Raw genomic sequence first — 23,943 nt, forward strand, 5'->3', positions numbered from 1 at the left:
AGAACAAGATGCCAATAACACAGTTTCGAAAAAAGTCAGCTTCAAAATTCTGGAGGTGTTTTGGGTTTGTGTGGCAGGGTTTTGATAGCAGGAAAGGGGCTGCAGGGGTGGCTCCTGTGAGAAGCTGCTGGAAGATTCCCCAGCTCCAAGTCAGACCTGCCTCTGGCCAAGGCCAACCCCATCAGTGACAGTAATAGTGCCCCTGGGATAACAGATTTAAGAAGGGGAAACCTGCAGTGGAGAAGGAGATTGGAATGTGAGAGAAACCCCTCTGCAGATACTGAGGTCAGTGAAGAAGGAGGGGGAGGAGGTGCACCAGAGGAGGGAATGCCCCTGCAGCCCGTGGTGAGATGGCAGGCTGCCCCCCCCCCCCTGCCCAGCACATGGAGGGGAGCAGGAGAGCAGATGCCCACCTGCAGCCCAGGGAGGACGCCACACCGGAGCAGTTGGATGCCCCCCAAAGATGGCTGTGACTCCACGGGAATGCCCACGCTGGAGCAGTCTGTGACTGAAGGACTGCAGCCTATGGAAAGGACCCACACTGGAGCAGTTCGTGAAGAACTGCAGCCCGTGGGAAGGACCCACAGTGGAGAAGTTCATGGAGGACTGTCTGCCTTGGGAGGGACCCCACACTGGAGCCAGAGAAGAGTGTGAGGAGTCCTGCCCCTAAGGAGGAAGGAGCGGCAGAGACGACGTGTGATGAACTGACCGCAACCTTCATTCCCCATACCCCTGTGCCACTGGAGGGGGAGAAGGTAGAGAAAATAGGGAGTGAAGCTGAGCCAGGAAGGAGGGAGGGGTGGGGGAAGGTGTTTTAAGATTTGGTTTTACTTCCCATTATCCTTGTTTTGATTTGATTGGGAGTAAATTAAATTGATTTTGTTTTTTCCCCAAGTTGAGTCTGTCTTTTGCCCGTGACCATAACTGGTGAGTGATCCCTCCCTGGCCTTGTCTTGACCCATGAGCTTTTCTTTATATTTTCTCCTCCTCATCCCACCAGGGCCGGAGGGGAAGGGGTGAGTGAGCGGCTGCATGGTGCTTTGTTGCCGGCTGGGCTTAAACCACGACAGGAAGCAAAGCAAATAAAACCCTTCAGTTTTAATAGAAAAGTAGTACATAAGTCATTAGCAGAAATCAGTAATACTTTCTAAGAGGAACAAGATAAGAACAGCAGAGATGGGGAGCGAGTTAATACCACAAAAGAACTTTAGGAAAGACTTTCAAAAAAAGTCATTTAAATTGACAGTTCTGGTGCCAAACAATAATCAGGCATCATGCTCAAGTAAACAGTGCAAACTACTCCATCTATCCTTAATGATTGTAAAAGTTCTATGGTAAGAACTCCTTGTTATGGACTCATCTGGAACACACAAGAAACAACTTTGGAAGCAGCTATATAATGCCAGTCAATGATGAAAAAGCAAATTTGTTTTTGCTACAGATGGTTACATTTTAAAGTGTAACCTTTTCTAAAAAGGACAGTCCCTTGGAGACATGGCATCTTATCTGTTAAATTCACATGGGTTAAATGAAGCTCATCTACAGAAAATGGATCTCTGTCATTTCTTCTTAGAAGTCTGACAGGATTCAGTCAAACTTCTGTAGGGAGGAGAGAAGATGTCCAGAAGATAGAGCAAATCAAAAAAGAAAGAAAAGAAAAAAGAAAAGGCAATCAACCTTTTAAATTATTTCACGCCAACTAAGATTTGAAGTGTTACATCCATTCTGCTTAGATCTGTAGTCTTCAACTCAAAGGTCACATTATTATGGATTTTGCTTGCCAAAGCATAACAGAAATAGTTTTTCAATAATTTTGAAAGTCTTCTGGGGGCAATGTGTTCTGGGCATTATTCATGAAAGACATGACATTTTATTTATCTAGTTTCTTTTAAAATAGTCGAGAATAAAACAACAATGATGATGTGTTGCCAAACCCTTCTCAGTTGTTTTTCTCTCTTCTCTCTCTCACACAAAGTTTCTAACATGGAAATAAGTGTTATTTTTACTACTTGATTTTAAAATGAGAATTTTAAAATGTAAGCAAAATCTGTCAAATCTGATCTTTCTCTAAAACCTAAATCTAAAAATCAAAAAGGCAATTCATACGGTTTCCTAAACTTCATGGGAAAGAATTCCTCTTCAGAAATAAGCAACCCTTTGCAAAATTTGCAACATAAACATTATAGCAGCTGTAATGCCATGCCAGGATCAGGAGAGGAAAGTGCTTAGAAATCCCATAAGACACCCCAGCTAATATCTGAAAGGAATTTCAAAATATATTCCTTTTCAAGTTCCATTTGCTTATACTATTTTATACGTAACACTACAAATATATATGGGAAACATCTTTAATAGCAGCCAAGTAATCCAAGTAATCAATTCCTTCTTAAGCAAGAAAACATTTATCTAGTGTTATTAATTTCACCATTTGGTATGCACACAGGTGTCAGGACTGTGCACTTACAGAGCTGGGGCTGGAGTGCCGCCTGACTTTAGGTGATTCCTTCCCTGCAGATGAAGTTTTGAAGTTAATGCAAGCGTTGTTCTCCGAATGAACTCTCTTCACTTGATTAGTTGGTTTCTCAAATGGATCAAAACTACTCTGTGTCCTCTGAACCCGTACTTTTTTATCCTCAGGAATTGTATCCAGAGGTTTGATCACTGAATCCATTCCCTGGCAGTTCCGTGTAGACATCTTTGTGACACATATCTGAAAGGAAAAAACAGCAGTCATTGACTCTTAACAGTCTTAAAGTCCATGTCAATCCATACATCAGCCAGCATCAAAAAAGGCATTGGACTTCATAAGCATTCATCTTCTATTTCTACATTAAAATAGGAAACAATACATGCATTTTACATAGGGGACACAGAGCGCAGTCATAACAATAAAAAGCCTATCTTTGTACAGCGTACTAAAAGATCCTGAAAAAGAAAGATGAAGAGAGGAACACACATAAAATTCATACGTTTGTGTTTTCTTTTACGTGTTCTTAGCAACAACGTCACTTCACTTCTTTCTCCAATCTAGCCACCGATATCCACAAGCAGTATTGATTTCCATTTGTTTAAAAGTGGACGAGACAAAACTTAAATAAATGATGGTAGTTTGTGTGTGCACTTCAGTGCTGGCCTGCCAAAGATCCAATACCAGTATATTATAGTATTTTTAAATAATGCTTATACAGTGTTATTATTATCATCACCATATGTCTCAGGGAAATCAAATCAGCAAATCAATTCCCAGGCAGTGAAACGTGAGACTGCAGCTTAATGGCACACTAAAATGCAGAAGTTCAGTTCTTTGTTACTGTGAAGTATGACTCTGCCAAGCCCCGAAGACTGCAACTTGCTGCTTGAGCTACCAAAATAAGCTATTGCTTGTTCAAAAGAACTAAATAAGCAGAACAGCGAGTTTAGATACTCCAGTCATGTACGTTTATGGTTTTAATTTTAATACATTACAACATATAAGACATTTTTTTAAATCACGCAGTTGGTAGAGGGTTGTATTTGAGGCCTCAGCTTCTGTTTTCACCTGTATGAGACTCAACTTTTATTTGGGAAGAAAATAAATAACTTTAGCTTTCAGGCTACAGGGAAAAGCTATGAAATGTGATGCAAGCAGATCTAAGAGGCTCCTTAAATCATAAGGCAAATCAAAAGAATCTACAATGTACTTTTTCTGTAACATTTGCAAGTATTTAAGGATAGACAGTGTTAATTTGCTGTCAACCACGTTGTTCACATACATACAATTAAAGAAGCATAATGTTTCATTCAAGCACCTACAATCTAAGCATTTTTGAAAACTTGCTGTCATAAAATAGTTAATATGAAAAAAATTTTTTAAAAATATTTACCATTACCATTTAATCAGGACTCTTCCCCCATAACCCAAAGCGTCTCCAATACGCTCCAATTCTCCAAGAAATTATTCTTTGCCATTTCCCTGGAGGAATTCTGTGCCTTGAGATCCAACTTACTTCAATTGTTTATAGAAATACTGGGTGAATATACCTTGGTTTTTTTAATGTTTTGTGGTTTTGATGATCTACTGTAACAGTAGATCAAAGACTTCTTTTGTACATTAAAAATTTAAAGTACATTTCCTGCACAGTGCCATCTGGGCGAACAATCATACACCAGGTCAGCTCTAATGAAGGACATTACTAGCACTACAAATGAGGCTTTACAAGGGTTCACATTTCTTCTCATTAAAGCATTTTCTCCAAGACTAAAACTTAACCAAGTTTTAACTGAGAAAAGGAACAGCCCCCCTTCATTCCAAATGATAATTCCCTCTCAGGCCAAAATTAAGGCAATTATGTAATTTTGGTCTATTACTTCAGAGAGAAAAGATATATTACTTCAGAGAGAAAAGATAAAGAGCTGCTGCACAAAGAATTTTTAATTAGCCTTCTTGTAAAATTAATTGGCTTCTTTTCCCTAAAACAACTTAAATGCACAGACATGCACCCACATACTTCCCACTGTCCTCTCCGGATCCATGGGAATCCACAGCTATAAACATATTATAGATAATAATGCCATGAGTGCTGCTTCTAGTTTCTTTTTCCACTGGAAAATCTCCATGTCTAGCTCTAACGTGGGCCAAGTAAGCATTGCGTTAAAAAAAAATAAATGCAAGACATCTGTTACTATTGATCGTCTCTACTGGAAACAATAATTGTTTGGAATTTGATATTGAAGGGAGATGCTTTAACCTTCAGGTCACTTGACTGAATCTGGAGTAGGATAAAAATCCCCACAATCATCTTCTTAATAGCCAACTTCAAACTTGCAAATTACTAAAACCACGATGTACACCAACCAGGCCCCCGCTCAGAAGTCAAACACCTCAGTGGATGCACAGACTGAACACCAGCGTCACCAGTGGGAAAGACTGAAGATTGCAGAGAAGTGCAAAAGCAGGGGCTGCTCCCTGCGCTCCTCTGCCTGCTCTGCAACTGCAGTGCTTCTCCTGCCAGCGCTGGCAAGGGGGTTCATTCATCACTTCTCCCTCACCTACATCAAGAGTTCCCCAGCAGAAATAAAACATTCTCTCCAAGTGACCACTGACCACAGCGCACTGTGAAGCCAACAGAGCTGAGCTTATGCTATTGTTGAAGGGTACACATTTCCAATCCGTCTACCCTGCCTGTAAAACTCTGAAGAGAAACAGTATTTAAGTGGTTGTTTTACATTCTGTCATTGATAGGCCAAGTCCAACTTCATGCTGAAACTCTTCTCTCTGAAGTCTGAAAGGAGCAGGTCTAAAACATCAGTACTGACCACTGGCTGTAACTTCAAAATTACACAGCTTAAGGTTGCAGTAAACTCATTGGTAATTTCAGGATTCCCTCCATCAGCAAGAGCTACGCTACCACAATAGCCTTGCTTCTGCCCCTGGGCAGCAGGCATGCTGACCTGCCAGTCTTGTGTCCAGCTAATGGTAGAACTTATTCTGTAGTAACAGTGTACTGAGCAAGACTGATGCATAACGTATTCTGGAGATGTTCTGTGCATACAAGTGATCTTAGATTTCACTAGCACGACCAGATCGCTTTTAGGAATAGTAAAGATTTGAATTTTTCTATTACACTAATTCAGCCTCTCAAGTATCATTTTCCCCTTGTAGTCCATAACAAAAGTTATTCTTATAAATTTCATCCTCTCAAATGATACATACAAATACTTAGCATCAGAAGCTCTTAGACCTGTGAACCACTGTCTACCACCTGGTAGTTCCTCGCTGGTAGTCAGGAGATGCCTAACCCACCCTCTTACTTCCAGCTTTCTTTTTGCGTAGGAGAGTAAGGACCATTTTCCAGTTAAAGCATAGTATTTGTCACAAAGGACACACGTTCATTTTCAGCCTCTTTTGGATGCTCCTGTGTGATCCTCTGGGTGAGTCAGAATTTCCCTCTGAGTCCATTTTGCCATCTGTAAGACAGGACCTTTCTTTTTACACGATTCTATTTTATCTACATAAGCCATGGGTTCTTCAGAGTGGGGACTATTTTTTTACTAACGCTAGATGCAGAACAACCCTTGTGCATGCCAATGAAAATGACAATCCAGAAAGTAGTGGAAACTCTCTCTTGCCAGTGCAGTCTCTGAATATCTGCTTTAGCTACAATTACCAGAATAAAACACAAATTTAAACAAGTGTAAGAGCTCATGACATATAGAAGTCAATCTACATGATTCACCGTCCCTTCTTGCCCTTCCTCTATAAATATAAATAATGCTGTACTTAAAACAGTGGGGCTCAGACACTCATTGAGATGCTGCAAATGCCACCACAGTCCAAAACGGGTGCTACATGAAGATGTGATCAATGGCATCTCAACTATTACAAGTATTTACCTCAAATGTATGTAGAGACAACACAGGTGATATCTTGGTTTGTCATACACAAGATGACAACCCCAGCCAGTAACTAAGCACCTCACTCACTCACCCCAGCCACTCACTCACTCCCCCCTCACCCAGTGGGATTAGGGAAAGAATCAGGAAAGAAAAGTAAAACTTGTGGGCTGAGATAAGAACAGTTTAATACAACAGAAAAGAAGAAACTAATAACTATAATAATGCGGAGAGTTTCGAGCAGGGAAGACACAGAACACTCAATATGAGATCCTGCAAGCGTCTTCTATCTTTATTTCTAACAGGGTTTTTTTATATGATTTCTATAACACATGCCTACTAGTCATTCTCTTATTGGTTACATGATAAAAAGGTTACACTCACATATTGCACGTACTCGCGGTCACAAGCTACTTATTTTTACATTTCTTCAACCACAACTTCTCTTCACAAAGTTCCTTACTTTCGTCGCCGTCTTGTCTCAGCAGAAATCTTCTTGCTTGCACAGCACCTACGCAGACTTGTGACCCTGTTCCATTAACCATTCCTCAACATAATAACAATAATAAAAGGATTGGAATATACAAAACAAGTGATGCACAGTGCAGTTGCTCACCACTCACCGACTGACGCCCAGTTAGTTCCCAAGCAGTGATACCCCCAGGCCAACTCCCCCCCAGTTTACATACTGGGCATGATGTCACATGGTATGGAATACCCCTTTGGACAGTTTGGGTCAGCTGCCCTGGCTGTGTCCCCTCCCAACTTCTTGTGCCCCTCCGGCCTTCTTGCTGCTTGGCTATGAGAAGCTGAAAAACACTTGACTTAGTCTAAATACTACTTAGCAACAAACGCAATCAAGAGAAAACGGAGGCAAGAACTTTTCAGTATGAATGTGATATCCATTTAAAAAAACTTCTGTCTAGCAAACAGCATGAGCCATTAAGCAATGTTAATTACTGTTTCTTTAACAGAAGTCATCATACAAGTAAACATTAAGGTATGTCAACACTTTAAGTGATTCTTGACCCTTCAGGAGTTACTGCCATGATTTGGTACTTCTCCCACCAAAAACTACATTCAAAGCATAACTTTCAGAAGTATAAACTATTTCAGAAACTATTTGGCTTTTAAAAGTGGTGCAATAAAGTCACAGTTATCACTTTCAGAAGAGGTATTTCTGCCAGCAGACCTCATAACTATGGGGACCAGAGGAATGGGATCTTTGTTTATGCTTTCTCTCTTCTTTATAGGAAACAGGATTTAAAAATAGGCCAATTAACTTAATACATTTAACAACATAGATTATTACAAGTGGAACAGGCAATACTTAAAAAAACTGTCCTGTAAGGACTGTTCAGCAGACATTACTGTCCTTCCAAACTTATGTCAGATAATAAAGGCTCAAGGAAGTCACTGGCCAATTCACCACCTCTTGGGCATGTTAGTCACTGGCCAATTCACCATGACCTGGGGCATGCTAGGTGGCCCCAGACATCAAACGTAAGAGAGAGTACGGCTGCTTTCTACCACCTAAGTTCCCACCTGGCAGGAATCCCAACAGCAGTACCTCAGAGAAGCGTGCTGAGAAACAGATGTTGGCAAAAACGGTGACAGAGGAGCAGGGACAAGGGGCAGATGATTAATAAAAAAAAAAAAATAAAAAAATTTAAAAAATCCACCATGTAAAAAAGGTAAACCAAAACAATGGCAATGGTATGTATGGCATTCACACCAGAGAACTTTACATGTAGGACATTCATTCCCCAAGGCTCTGCTTCGGTTCCAAGATGAAAGTCCTGGAAAACCTAAACTAGACTCGAACACCCAATCTCCCTTTGGAAGGAGTCTTGCTCTTCTCCACAGAGAACAGAGTGATCCTACAGAAACTCATTTTTTGTGTTTGAAGTTACTGTTTGGAAAAACACTTCCAAAGCAGCATTCAGAAACTTCCAGTGACTCAGTGTCTTTCTGGGAAAGGATTTAATCTGAAAATAGCAATGACTGTTTCTACCCAGCGAGGTAACAGTATTAGTAGTTGAGAGTCCCTGACCCCAGCCTTGGAGAAAATATGCCTGTCAGCCCAGGTATGGTCCAACAGAAGCACCTCTCCATGAACATCCTGCCTGTTACATTTTTCACATAAGGATCATTAATATTAAATACACAATTGTATTTCCCCAAGTTGTTACACACACTCCTGCCAAACAGTATGCCAATACACCAAGTAGTCACCAGAGCAGCCACTGGTATCTCATATATTCTCCACACCCTGATGACCGAAATAAACCCACTTTTTAAATTTGTCCACAGTTATTTACTCAGTCTCAACTAAAAAGGTAAGACAAAAAGAGAGATGATGAGACAGAAGCAATTTTGCCACTTAAAAGTTACAGCACGAACAGCCACTTTGCGGTTGGCTGAAGAGCTCTTCTCTACTTTTGAAAGAAATAGCAAAGGGAAGATTTACCTAGAAAATCAGAATATTCATGTCAATTCCAATATTACTTGACCTATCACAGATTCTGGCAACGTAAAGCAAATTAAAAAGCAGCCCCATTAAAGTTAGTGCAGTTTGGTATTAAAAGGTCTTTTGGTGTTTCTCGATGTGTTTATATTTATTTAAAGTAAAAAAAAGCCATTACCACACACCTAGAGTGTTAAAGAAAGGGCACTTGAAAATTCCTAATCTTAGAACCACAAAAAAGCATAACATTGTTTATACTTTGCAACTTAGCTGCTGATCAGAATCAGAAGGCAATGCATGACAGACAACAGAACAGCTTGGACAGTCTTTTTTCCCATCTCATCCTATTTAGTCTCACAATCAATTGAGAAGATCCCAAGGCTGCTGCTCTAGGGTAAACAGGCTTAGCCATCATTACATTAGTAGGGATCACTGGGCTACAGTTTCCTACAGCCCCACCCTAACATCAGAGTATCGTATCTCAGGACATAATGTCTGCATATAGCCACATTTTTCCCATAAAGACTACTACTGAAGTTAAGAGACTGAAATCACAAGAAGTGTATTTTTGCTCCATGCATAATGTCCATAATAAGCCCCATCAAATAAATAAAAATCAGTATAACAATTCATGGAATAATTTCTAAATAAAGATGTCTTTTTGAATCACCTTATATCATTTCAAGCAATACTCCTTAATCTGCATTTGGGATTAATGTAAAAAAAAAAAAAAAAGTTTATCAGATTTAGTTATCGTGATACAGTTTCAATGCAAGATTTTTTTCACTTCATCACTGTCAGCAAAATTAAGAGGTCCCAGAAAAACACGATTCTTAGAATTAAAGGTTGCTGGATTAATTTATTTACTGTTTAAAGTAATATAGCATTTAAAGAGTGAGAGTGATCAGTTAAAACATGCAAGTAATTTATAGTCCTTATGGTTCATGAATTTTAAAACCAGTCATGAATGCCCCCTGAATTAATCACCTGTTAGGGTACTTAGTAAAAGATAGGCTGTCCCATATCAGTGGAATTTATTTATACGAATAAAGATATCCTCAATAACAAAGAACAATCAACTTTGGCATGACAGACCAGACATCCTACTACACAGAAGGAAAAAACCTAAGAATGTTTGTATAGTGTAAAGACATACTACTCTGAAGCGCATCATGTCTTTTAAGAAGATGCACTATCTGTTTTTTAATTCCTACATTTAACTTCCTACAAATGTTCACATTGGTCATCCAGTACCTATGGACTTATGTAAAATATTAAAAAATTGCCATCCATCTGCTATCCTCTATAGGTCATTGCCACTGTGTACATCCCGGGAAAAAGTAGTCAGCTGAGTAATACCAGAGCAAACATCCAAAATTCTTACTGAAAAATCAGAAGAAATTATCTGAATTCCCCCTATTTGTACCACTCCAAGAGAAGTAGTATGAAAGGACTTGATATAGGGAAATGCAAGACCTAGCACCCACCCCGCAAAAATAAATAAATTACTGAGTGACTTGAGGCAAGGAAGTCACTTAACCTCTCCACAATTCCATTTTTCTGTTTGTAATAACGATCCTGCCCCTATCACAAGCAGAAACTGGGAGCACTAATTAATTTTGTAAAGCACTTGGGCTTTTTTAAGTGAAATGTTATGAAGATATAGATTATAATTTGTAGAGCCAAACCACTCTGGAAGGTAGCACAACAATCTCACTATTACAGAAAATAAGACTTAGCACTTGCATTTAGCTGACAGATGAATAAAGAAAAAATCAAAAATAGCCATGTGACTACTAACCTAACAGCTGAATTTCTGAGAGCGTAAGGCCAGCATTAATTTTCACTGAAAAAATCCTATCTGGATACAAGTTTTCATTATCTTTTATAAGCATGTTATTTTCTATCGTGCCTTGGGAACTACACAAGTCATCTGTGGATTCTGGCAGCACTGGAATGTGACATTTGCTACTTATAAAACACAATTTGGGAATGTTCTGGAGTATTATAAGCAGCTTTGTTCAAAATAAAAACGCAGCTATCTGGAGAATCATTCTCTTTGAAAAACAAAGCAGCAGGGCGGCTCCTTCTTCTTATAACCACAGGTCTTGTCCGCTTCTTCTTGTCCCAGCTGGTAGGTAGCGCTCTCCATCTCCCCCGAGAAGAGAGGGTCAGCAAAAGGCTGCTGCACCCACAAGCAGAAACACGAACGGATCGAGAAGAGAGTTCAGTTGGTGAGAAAGCTACAATACGGGAAAAGATCAAGGAACAGCAAGTGATGAGATAAGGGAGCAAATAAAATTGTGAAAGGGGAAGCAGAGCAGGTAATGCTGCACGACATCACCAGCAAGTTCATACTGGAACTACCAGTGCAATCAGGTCCAAATTTGAAAGAGCTCCTTCAACACTCACTCTTCCCTGTAATCACCAGCACCAGCTCTGTAGTTTGAACATTTGATGGGCACAGCTAAAAACAGCAGTGAGAGAACTTGAGTAAGGTAGAGGAATAAAGGGGGGAAAAAACAAAGGACAAGAAATTGAGTAATGGTCACACAAGGAAGGAAGGAATATGTGAGGGAAAAATGATTATAAAATAGGCATTTCTTTTCCTGCCCTGATGGCCTGTTGTTTCTCTCTGGTAACCTCTGGGGGCAACAGTCTCAACTGTGTCCCAGAACTATAATTCATGTCTTGGGTATTATTTGTTCAGCTTTATTTGGATGCAGAGACTGCTAGCAATGCTAGCTATGAATAAGCAAAAGCAACTGAAAAGAAAGCTTGGAGACTGAAAATGGTATCTGGGGATATGGTATGCTCCTTGCTGTACCTAGCACAAACTTACTCATACATCTCCCACAGCTCATCTCAAAGGCCTCTCCAAAAATGGCCGTTTTATTTCTGAAGTCGAAGCTGATGTTAAACCAACTGTCTTTGTCATATGGAAGAAGGCAAATATAAAAAGGTCACTGAAGTGCCAGATGGAAGAATTTTTGAACTGGAAGTTCTGACATTAATTCTCTGTGTTTGTCTGAAACACTGAACTCAATGAGCAGATTAAATGTCTGTGCTGAATTGCCAAGTGAGAAACAAGTCACTCTCACAGAAAAGCCAAGTGATCAGACCTGGAGTAGGAATCCCAAGATCACAGAAATCTGAGACGTTCAAACACTTGAATCAAGGAAAAAATAAAGTTTTATACTGGAAGTTATTATGGGCAGTGCTTACACAACTCTTTCTCTCCCCCCCCCCCCCCCCCGCCCCAGACCTGCAATATAGCACATATTTATTCTGTTAAATTAATAGCTGAATATTAGCATAATTACTGAATCAAGTGCAATCCTGGAGTCAGGAATTACTGCACATGACTGTATGTCCCTTGGAAATGGCAAGGTGTAGCTAAGCATTTCTAAAATTAGTATTTTTTTCTGTTCATAGCACAGTGTAACTTCAGAAAAGTGAGTTTTCAGTCCATTAAAGTTGATGTTCCTCTCCTCACAGGGAAAAAAGGTCTCATTTTGAAGAGAACCCAGATTAGATTTTAGGTCTATAAAAGCCTACATATGTCCTCAAAGCAAAACCCTGTTCTGTGACAACAGTCATCAGGAGGAGTCACCTAAGGACGGGGTCTCAGATAAAGGTCATGCAGAAGTCCTGACAGCCTGTAACGTACATGAAAAGAGACAGAAATTCAACAGAGCTGATCTGAAGGGGTGGTTTGCTCTATTTCTGTACTTATGCCCCAAAATACAGTAACTGTGTTAGTAATAAAGCCTGGCAAATAAATTCTTCCTTTTACTTGCATGATGCTCAGGTTTGCCTCAAAGGAAGTGGCATGTAATATAGCATTCAAGCTTTTCCTGCAGTTACAACTGGACTGCTGCTTCCATTAACCTGGTTCAGGACTGACAGCATCCAAAAGCTGTTGGGTCATTCTTCCTCTAAACCAAGCAGGAGGACAGAAGAGCAAATCAACAGAGGTGTCAGCCCGGGAGAGGCAGCTTCCAGCTCCAGGCATGAGCCAGCAACTCTTTGGTAACCAGCAGAGTGGTGGAGAAAGGTCTGAACATAAAAACTCTCCCATGAAATTGTGACAGGTGGTTTCTATACTCTTTTACTTAGTTACTCATTTGTATCTGTTGTCTATCCTCCTCTGTAACCATATGAACAGCATTTAAAAATAAAGATTAAAAAAAATATTTTCAATCCCTTTCCCATATCAACCTCCTGCTCCAACAGATGGCTACATGTGCCAGTGCAAGTTTATACAGTTTTCCTTCCATAAGTGCATTATTAGTAGTTTTGTACGAACATTATATTAAGTCTTTCTGAGTTTACAGGTTTATAATTTTAGTCTATCCTCCAACACTCCCCTCGATCATGAAGTTATCAAAGGCACATCCATAAATGTGGTAAATCTTCCCACTGCCACATTCAAGTGTGAGAAATCTTGAGAGACTTGACAGCAAAATGCCTATTCTTGCTAAATTCTGAGGCCCTTGGTAAGGTTTTTAATAAAATAAATGGTAAGCAACTCCATGCCTTGAAAATAGATTTTAGCTATTTCCTTTAGGCTCCTTTGCCTATCCCTAGCAAGTCCTTTGATTCTTTCACAGGTCCTATCAAGTACATCTCATGCAAAATAAAAACAAGAATTGTTCTCCTACAAGCAGGGACTACAACAAAAAAACCGCTATTGGTCAGATATGGTCATGCAATTGACAGTATAAGACTTAAACCCAACTACACAACTAAGAAGTCAACTAAATTCTTCTATCTGGTGATCCTGAAGTCAGATGAAAGCAATGAGACATGATGAGATGAAAACTTCATTTATAATTACAATGAACCAGAGAGTTTGTTTCAGACTGAAACGTCAGACAAAGGTAGTTTAAGAACTCAAGACCGACCTTCACATATATGCTGCAGAGCACTTATAAAAAGAAAAGATGAAGGGGACAGGTTTCACAACCATCTTTGCAAAATATATGCATTTGCAGGTGGAAAGGTTTTACAACCATTTTGTGTCAGGTATGACAACAACCTTCATTGCACTGAAGCAGCAGGCTGTACTGTCCTTTACAAAGCAATGGGAGTCTTCAGCAGATGCTTAAAAAGTGCTTCCCAAGAAATAATTCAAGACTAGAATGGTAAATTAGTTTGGCTCTCCTTCCTTCATTCAAACCAATTCCTTCATTTAAAAAACCACAAAAATTGACTTGCTTCATTCTCTTCCCTCTTATCTGCAGTTTTTCTTCTTTCCTTTCCTTCCTTCTCTTCCAAAGTTCCCTTTTTTACTATCTCTAGCAAAAGCTAGAGCAAAAACTAGGTAATGAGAGTTCTCTATTTTATTCTGCTAATGCATTTTAAAGTTTCATTCTAGTACCAAGAAAGAAATCTCTCCTGCTCTGAGGTGCTTCATCCCTGAGGTCAACAACCCTACAGCTTGAGAAATGCAGCTTCCAAGGCAGATCAATGTCACAAGGAAAAACAAGCTCTCTGAGCGATTCTATATCTGCTCTCTTCCGTATTATCTTCCAAACCACTGAATTTGACAAGGTATCCTCTATCAAATCAGCACAGGATAAAGGTATAGACAGGAAAAGAGCTTCAGCTTTGTCATTATTCTCTTGTGCGAGTACTGTTCAGAGATTTGAATAACCTATATTCCAACTCAGTCTCCCTGAAATCTTCATAACAGCCATCCACAACCTTTCTGCCATTGTTTTGTTTCATGGAAGTCAGAGTTCAGACAAGGATGACAAGTCCAGCTTCACAAACAATTATATCAAGAGAATTCTCATCTGTGTTTGGATCTCATATACACCTGACTTTTTTAACTTGGTTTTTTTTCTTTTTTTTTTTCTTCAGGTAAATGACCTGGTTACAGGATTCTGTAAAACTTGAGTGAAAAGTCTTAAAGGAATTTTCTAGCAGCTACTGCAGGTTTGTCAGACTTGCAGTAGCACAGTAACTTTTAAAGCAAAAAGGTGTAAGGAAGCATAATGAAACTTGCTTCTCAGTACCTAATGTGCTACGCTGGAAAAAAATAGCAGAACCCCTGCAAACATACCATGTCCCACCACTCAGAATTTTGTTGGGGGCTTAATGAAAATTATAGTATCTAAAGTTATTCAGAGTATGAAGAACACTCCAGTATATCTTTTCTTGCAATGACACATAAAACTTAAAAAGGAGAGATTTCAAACTGATAGTGAGAAGAGCTCATCATAAGGACAACTGCAATTTTACAAGAATTCTCTGAACAGCATAGAGATAATGCTTAATTTTCAAAAAACTAGCTATTTCAACAGAGAAATGAAAATCACTGCTGCTGCTTTGATGTGTTCAAGCAAAAACATATGCTGCAGTAGACTTATGACTGTGCTCAAATCAATTCTAAAGAAAAAGGTATAACAGTACAAAACAGCCAAGCCTTCTGCAGTTGGTGGCGATTTGCACCTGCGAAGCTGTAAGATCATCTTGAATCACTTTCAACAAACAACAAATCCCAAGAATCAAATTGGTCAAAAATCACATAGTTAGAACACCAGTGAGAAGTCCTCCACCCTTATAGTACACTAAGTTTCTCATTAATATACTTCATAAAACTGAGACTGACTGCAGATATTTTGCATGGCTTTTCCTGCATGGCTGCCTACCAGCAGTACAATCACATTTTAGAATTATATAATTTTATGTAATCCGGACTATTTTGCCAAATACAGGGAATTCCCTGTCGACTTGATAGTTAAGGGTGGTGGTTTCACCACTTTCCCAGGCTGCAGCAAAACCAACCACCCCCATCATTAAACTGTATAACTTTCCAAGACAACTCTTCTGCACGATATTACAATAACATTTCTATAGCCAATATTTATCAATGGAACCCATTTGTTCATTGAAACCCCCACTTTTTACAGGGAAGTCTGGGCAAGCATATTTTACAGATATTCTCTACGGGTTTAAATACATTTTCTTTGCGCTTACGCAAAGATTTGATAAACTGAGAGAGGACATACTCAAACGTACTAGGCCTGTAGACTGAAAAGCATCAGAACTTAATTAAACAAAGCTGAACTTTCACAATACATAAACAGGCATTATGCTTTTTTTTCTATTGGTTTTATTTCCTCACTGCTCACTTGGCAATATTTGGTATTTTCCTCTCTTCAGGTAAGTTGTATACGATTTAACATTAAATAATAAAACATCCTACGCAGCAAAACTGAAATACAACTAACATGAATTCTATACAATTTCCAGGATAGAATGATACAGACTGGGTCAAAAGCTTGCTGATATGATGTTTGCTACTACCTTAGATTCCTTTACATTTATGTAACATCTAGCTGAAGTTTACAACAAATCTTCTTCAATCAGAAGCTGCAACAGATCTCGTCAGCAGGATGAGATAGCAAGTTCCACTGTAGCATTAACTTACTGAAATTCTAATAATAAATTCTAAAAATTTTTGCAAAACAAAACAAAAAAAAAAACCTCCACCCACACTTTTCACACAGTTTCTGACTAGCACACCATCATAGAGTAGGACAATTAACAGATAAAACTGCCTGCTTCTGCATCCCCTGTGGGCCAGTCCAGAACTGATACAGGAACTTCAGAGAAAGCCCATCCACCCAGGAATATGATAAACAAAAGAGCAAGATCACAATACTGCTTCAGCAATAGAAGGAAAAGCCCAAAATTTACTTTTACAGAGGCAAAATGACCTGTTTATGCTGTTGATTCAAAAATCCATAACACAAAATCAGCCCCCTGAATTCAACGCCAAGCACTACGCTAAATTGCTATTTCACTACTTGCTTTTTGCTAAATTGCTAAATCCAGAATTATACATAGGCTTATATTAGGGAGTGGAATGAAAGATATCAGTGAAATATATGCCACATGTGAAAGAGATGCATATAATCTATAATTCTGACAAGATACAATACACTTATCTCAAAAGCAAAAAGTAGTCACAGAAAGGTATTTACCGAACTATACCAAAACCCAGAAGTCATCATGTATGTGGAAGAAGCACTTCACGACTGATGGAGCTGCTGCTGCTGCTGGGAGAAGTTGTCGTGACATTAATATTGTGATAGCAGGATTAAAAAAAGTAAAGTCCTTAAGAGTCTGTTCCTTATCTAACCAACCTTCCATTCATGTACCTTCCTGCCATGGTACCAAAAGAAAAATCTAATCAAAGATGTTGGAAGCCAGTATGGACCTACCTAAGGGAACTCAAGCTCAGAAAACACGTTATTTAACCTGTTCTTCCCGAATTAAGAGCACCAGCTACATTTTTCTTTAGTTCAGAAACAGGCTCTGGAGCACTGGTATCACACAGTCTCTCTGTTGTTTCAATTAATATTTGCTAGGATATTCTCCTTCATTTCAACATGGTTTGTAAGCTGTAATTATCATTGTATCAGTACCTGAAACATTTAGGAAAATTTTAACACTAGTATTATCAAACTCAATTTGCTGTGTATAGCACTGCCTGACAGCCGAATATTTTGCCAGGACTTCAAAGGGAAATAACCCCAACAAAGCCGTCTGGATCTGCTTGGCAGCTCCTGTGAGCTTTAAGGGGCATATCTACTCTCACATTTATAGAGAAGTCACCAAATACGACAGCCTGAAGTCTCACCTGACCAGGTCATTCGCACAAGCTCTCACCCCAGCAAATTCCTACTGGCCACGTAGGTCAGGCCAGGACAGCGTACTGAAACCTGCACGAGGCAGTCAGCTCAGTGGTAGCCGGCACCATGCAAGGATTTCCCTTAAAGGACAAAATAATCTCTTACGCCTGGCAGCGGCAGCCCAGCAGAGCTGGGTGACTCATTCTCACAGTGCCCACGCCAGCTACGGCTTGGGATCGGCGAGGCGTATTTGTACTGAGGCCTAAGCACAGGCCCTTTTAATGGGATCATCCGTTTTCTTGTCTGTGGGGTCTCTGGGAGAAACAAGAACTGCCTGCCTGAGGCAGAGTACCTGCTCGGAGGTCAACTTTTTAAATAGCCCACCCGAGCTTACAGTGCGAGGGGAAAAAATGTTTAAAACTCTCTGTGTGTGTGTTTGGTTTTAGGGATTTTGTTTGTTTGTTTTTGTTTAAGAGTTACACAGCAAAACAGCTGAAAAGAGATAGTTAGGTGACCATTTCTGCTATAGGACTTCAAAGGCTGGCTCACGTCCTTGCACTAAGATGCGATGTTGATGATTTTTAGCCCGCTCAACTCCAACTTTTTGAAGTTCTTTCTATCTGGAGTCAGAGACATGAAGGAGACTATGGCAAGCATTCACTCCTCAGGTAAGCTCTTATCTCCTGCTATGACAGACCTCAGCGTCACTACAAAACTGATCAAAACAGAGAAGATCGTAATCTTGGTAGAGCACTCGGCACTAACCGCCTATTAAACTATGTATTTCTTATGTTCCCCAACTGCATTCTTAACTTTTGGCCACATTTTCCACATTGTACATTATTCCCTGCCCCCCCCCCCCTTGTTAATTTGGGATCTTCATTTCACTAAATATTACCATAGGGAATATTATTTTTCAATAAAAAACATCCAAAACATTATTGATTTCTTAAGCTCAGAAAACTAAAATGGGAGAACTCCAGAGACAGTAGTAACACAGTGAACAGAGCTGATGGTTTTACATTTGGGGAGAAAAAAAACACTTGGAGGTAGAAAGCTGGCAGAAGCAACAACTTTCACATATATATAAAGATGAAAAAATATCACTAAGAAAAAAAAAGTAATTTAAAATTTGCTTTAAAAAATCCCCCATGCCTAAGATTTTCTGGACTTTCATTCCTTGTACAACATGAGAGCAAACACAAATGGTTAGATTACTTCTGTGCATTAAACAACAGCAAATGCACTGAAGGTTTGCAATTTATTAGTAGGTATGACAGGATAAGCAAAGGAAAACTGCCATTAAAAAATGCTTGCAGCTGAAATTATTATTGTAATAGAAACATTCAAGTTTATTCTTCACCAAAAAAAAAAAAGCACCTCTACTTTCTGAGGCAAAACTATGTAAATTAAGTTTGCATACAGTGTGAAACAGCCTGCCCCACATCACTTACACTGTGGTACATATAGTATCACACATTTAGAAAGTTGTAGGTTTTTTTAAATAAGGAGCTCCAGCAAAATAATAATGAAACCTTCAGAAAATAATTGAGATCAGACTGATTATCCCCCCCTTTAATCATATTCAGTGACAAAGAAGAAAAACCCCTTAATTGGCAAGTACAGAAAAAGCAAACATGAATCCCTTTCAAACTAGTTATTTGATCCCACATTGATATACAACTGATCTCTTCTTGGAGTATAATTCACATATTGCATAAAGTATAAACAAGCTTCTCTAGAAATAAAACCCTCCTCTTTTACTGTTAACGAGTAATAGCAAAAAACATATTTCGTCACTCTACCATTACTACCACAGTTGGTTTCCTTTAAATGCTAGAACATATGCTGAAATATTTTTTTTGTTCAGTTCCACTGGATTTCTGTTGAGTTTAATCTATGCCTTGATCTACAACTGAAACACACTAGCTGTCAGTTAAGTCATCAAAAATAATTCAAATTATTCCATACAATGGTCACATTTTAGGCAGTCTTGTACTAATGATAACTGCTTTTTTTCCTCCTCTCTTTCCCTGAACATGCTGCTGCTCTAAGCTTTCATACGTTGAAATATTCCACTAAGATCCAAACCGCTGCCAACACACTCCTACATAAGCATTCAAGAATGACTACTTAAAATGACTACCTCACTTTTTGTTTTATTAAATAGAGCATGTAAGAGAAATAATCACAGAGGTTAACAAGGCAAAAAGATATTCTGACTTCCATGATATAGCATGTATTTATAAAGGATCATTTTAATTTTATCTTCCACCACCAAACAAATCCGTAACTGATAAAGACATTTATTCAGATCTAGCAAGATGCACAGACTTGTTAGCAGAGATGAAAAAGTGGCTGATCACGTCCTTCACTCACTTGTCCCAGAGGGCGTTCAGCCAAGCATATATCGGAAAAAATTGCCCATACTATCCTCTTAATACAACAATAAATAAGGCTGCCAGAGAGAGAAATACAAAGCTGTACCAAGAAAAGCATCGCATTTAAGCCTTCCCCTACCTTTTCCCTGATATTTACAAACCGCAGGCAGTGCTGCCGGGGAGTCTCACCAGGGTGGCTGCCAAGAGGTCTCATGTGGCATTCCCAGCTTCCCACCGCCTCCCTCTGCCTGGATTTTAAGCATTCCCGAGAAAACCCACCCTGACATGCACAGAATGAATCCTGCTCAAGTTGGAAGCATGTGATAAGTAGGCTTCAGGTTGAAACGGGAAAACCCAGCACCCAATTAATCCTAGAGATTTAAAAAAGCCCCATCTCACCGTTTTGCTGTTGTCCAGGTCAGGCTAGATTCACCTGCAACTCTTTGGCATCTCTCTAGCAATGTTAGTGTTTGCAGTCAGGCCGGGCTCATTCGGCAACTGAATTCACAACATCTTTCTGCACTAGCAAGCTGAAATGGTATGGCTGTACTACAGCTAAGAAAGGGGGAAATCTAAAGCAGAAAACAAAGAAATCCCTCAAGACAGGGTAATCCCAGCGGAGTAAAATATAAAAGGTACAGATGAGCACCGAGAGTATAATATTTCTCTGTCTAAATTTCATAAGCAATACCATGATCTTTCTAAAAAGATTTTTTTTTTTTTTTAAATATATGATGGACTTGCCTGTGGAGTTCCCAGAAAGGCAGAGTATCCAGGCTCTGCAGCAGCATTGCAGCCAAAGTAACCATGCATATGCTATCTAGGCAATTTACAGCAGTCTTTTTGAAAAGATATTGATTTACAATGTAGCGCTGCCTCAACCCAACACAGAACTGTAGCCAAAATAGCTAATAGTGATTTCACAGGAATTAAGGGAAAAAAACCTCAACATTCAATCAAAAGGATGCAGCTAATCATTCCCAATTCAATTACATCCCAGTCCTGAAGGAAATCAGCAAGTTCTTGACTGACAAATTATATTAAAGCAATAATCTATGGGCATCTGGAAATAAGCCCTATGAATGCCACTGTCCACTTTTACAGAAACAATATGAAAAAGCATCTAAAATGTATTGAGCCAAAATACGAACTCTGAAGTTAATTTTAGCATTGTAAGGACGAAACGTAGTATTTAATTTATGAACATACAAAATATGCAAAGCTGTGAGTAAGCAACTGCCACCTACTCTGTGCTGGGAAGCCACTGCTGACCCCAAGCGAGACTGGGTGGGGTTCGAGGAAAAAAGAGGGCAGCAGGAGCAAACCCTCAGGGAGGGCTCCTCCAAAAGGGAGGCAGCGAATCTTCTCCATCTCCTACTCCTACAGCAACCCCTGCTGGCCTGTGCTTCAGATGGCTCCTGGCTCCCCAGAAACCTCCCAGGGTTGGGGAGCACTGGACAGACTACGCTGGGATGGGGAGCAGTAACACACGTGTAAGTGAAACCTTCAGGAGAGAAGGAACGCAGTTCAGCTGCTTTTCATTTTTACGTAACAAGGAGATGCAATGAACTAGCAGGTGAAACACAGCCCTGGCTCACATCCCAGGCAGCTCCAGTGACCTGTCACAAAACCATGAGAAACAGGCTCTCCCACAGAGTCCCACTTTGAAGAAAGCACAGCCTGCTTAAACTCCACACGTTTGCTCGAGTCTCACCACAGTCACCAAGACTTAAACACATGCTTAAATTCTTCTCAACTCAAGGCTCACAGCTGAATCTAGCACCAGTGGCTTCAATGATGATAAAACTTGAATGGCATGAGCAAATTCCCTAAGATGCACCCAAAATTAAGTAGCACTTGTTATTTTTATCCCTCATCTATCTCCCAACCTTAGCCACAGTGGCATATTCCAGAAGACTACTCAGTTTCTTAGCTTGGTTTTTAAGCAGATAGAAGGTTTCACTTCTGAAAAAAGACAACTTCTACTGTCTAGGCCAAAATTCTCTTCTCAGGTGTCTCAAGTGGGGGAGTCCAAGGAAAACATGAAAAAAACCTTCCAGTTGAAATGATGAGAAAATACATTCCAAAATATTTAAATTTCTTGCCCTTAATCTGTCAACATCAAATATGTCTGAGGATGAGGGAGACCAGGACAGAAGGATCCTCAGAAAAAAAAAAAAGCTAGTGAGTAAGGACCTGCAGAGACCAGTATGTGCCAGAAGACAGGCACCACGTTAAGGGAAAAGTGGTGGGCACCCACAAGGAAAGGAAACACAGAAGGCAAAGAAACAGGGAACTGCATTCCAGAATCAGGCAAGGTGTTGGCCCAAGCCACACAGAGACAGAAAGCAAACCAAACAGTCCACGAACTAATGGGATCTAACTGAAACAAGCCAAATCATCCCATATTTTAATTATTTTTACTGCATTAAAAAAATCTGTACTTATTGCATTAAAGTCCTTGTTGCCTTTGACACCCCTCAACAGATGCAATTCCAGTTGGGCTCTGGCTTTCTACCTCCATCACTGCATGCTCAGATGATGTCTCTGTATTCCTTCCTGGTTACTTGTCCCCACTTCTACCTTCTGTATACTTCCTTTTTATGTTTGAGTTTTGTTAGGAACTCATTCATCCATGCAGACCTCCCAGCGGTTTTGCCTGACTCCCTACTATTCTTAGCCCCTTCCTTCTCCTGTACTAGCCCCATCCCTTCCCCTACTCCCAACCCCATTTGCAGACTGTGGTTGAACACAACTTGGCTGGAACACAAATACATGTTCTGTTGCTGCCCATGGTACCACAAACAGGACTGGGAAACCTGGCTGGCAAGCAAAGGCCATCTGGAATTACAGCTGGAATTGATGGACCACACAAAGCCCCATGTACCATGGGACTGGGGTTTTTTTCCAAAGGAGTGGGAGAGTAACTGACCTAAAAAAACGTTTTAATACAATTAAAAACAAAACAAACAAACAAACAAACAAACAAAAAGCAAATACCTGTGGGTTTAGGTTTAAAAACTCTGCATGGAAACCAGCTGCAAATACAAGCTTCGCGTTATCAGTACTGTAAGTCATGCCACCGCTTTCAACCCAGGACAGACTCCAAAACGCTCTGTGGCATTTAAGAACAATTTCTCACATAGGCATCTTTGGAGCTTTTCATGATAATAGATATACAGTCATCTGGAATTGCTACACATAAAACACAGAGATTACACAATGTCACAGCTCTGATGGTCAATTAACTTAACATGCAAACCATCATTTATTAATATGGCACAGTGAAAAGAATGCCAGTAGTTACCTTGTGTTCTGTGTAGTCAAACTACATACTGTTGAAATGGAACTTGTAAGTAATGTCCTATTTCCATGAACCTACATTAAATCATCCAAGAGAGAAAGGGAGAGAAGAAGCAAGAGAGAAAGGCAGCCAACTGTTCCCTCCTCTCCAAGAAGTAATAACCACACCCAGTAATTTGTACAACTATCATATGTCTGTATAAGCCCATTTTCTCCTCGTAGAAGAAACTACATGACTAAGGAGAGCCTCTGCTCCTCAACACGTTTTCTTTCCATTTTGACAACTGAAAATTGAATATTCAAGGCAAAAGTAAACACACTTTACAGTTTTGAAAATTTACTCACTTGTGAAAGTAATTTGGACATCTAGCCAGCCATTTCATAAACCACCAATAACATTTCACAAAAACTTATTTAAAAAGATGCTTAACAAGTTGCATTCAGAAACAGAGGACTGGATGGGACAACACCTGTCCAAGTCCAGTTCAGTTCCTTGCTATCACAGGCGATCACAAAATATGACCCCTTTCCTAAACTGGTATGGGTTTAGTTTGAAGCTAGAATACATAGAGTACACAAGACATGACCTTAATAAAACAACACAGCAGTGACAAAAATGTGTTGAATGCAAAGAAAATAATTTTTATCTTAAGATGGCAAGTGAAGCAGTGGATAATATTGCACAATGGAATGCATGACAAATTATTCCATGTACAACATGTTGTTAAACTTGCTTCACAATACCAAGATTTTAACTATACCATCTGCACTA

The 23,943-nt window shown here is 39.6% G+C and overlaps 1 protein-coding gene across 16 annotated transcripts in view; it reads right to left on the reverse strand.

Moving 5' to 3' along the window:
* Window positions 1-23,943, reverse strand: part of CDK14 (cyclin dependent kinase 14) — a 333,262-nt gene that overhangs the window by 239,936 nt on the left and 69,383 nt on the right. For 12 of the 16 annotated variants that reach the window (XM_049798612.1, XM_049798611.1, XM_049798619.1 and 9 more), the window contains one exon: window positions 2,465-2,710. In XM_049798612.1, coding sequence (XP_049654569.1) covers window positions 2,465-2,710 — 246 coding nt within the window. Of the gene's footprint in view, window positions 1-2,464; window positions 2,711-6,756; window positions 6,770-16,836; window positions 16,851-20,007; window positions 20,082-20,267; window positions 20,365-23,943 lie in introns of those variants that run through there. The other 4 variants (XM_049798620.1, XM_049798622.1, XM_049798624.1 and 1 more) reach the window with 4 other exon arrangements.

The sequence above is a fragment of the Accipiter gentilis genome, chromosome 4, assembly GCF_929443795.1.
Source record: "Accipiter gentilis chromosome 4, bAccGen1.1, whole genome shotgun sequence".
Lineage (NCBI taxonomy): Eukaryota > Metazoa > Chordata > Aves > Accipitriformes > Accipitridae > Astur > Astur gentilis.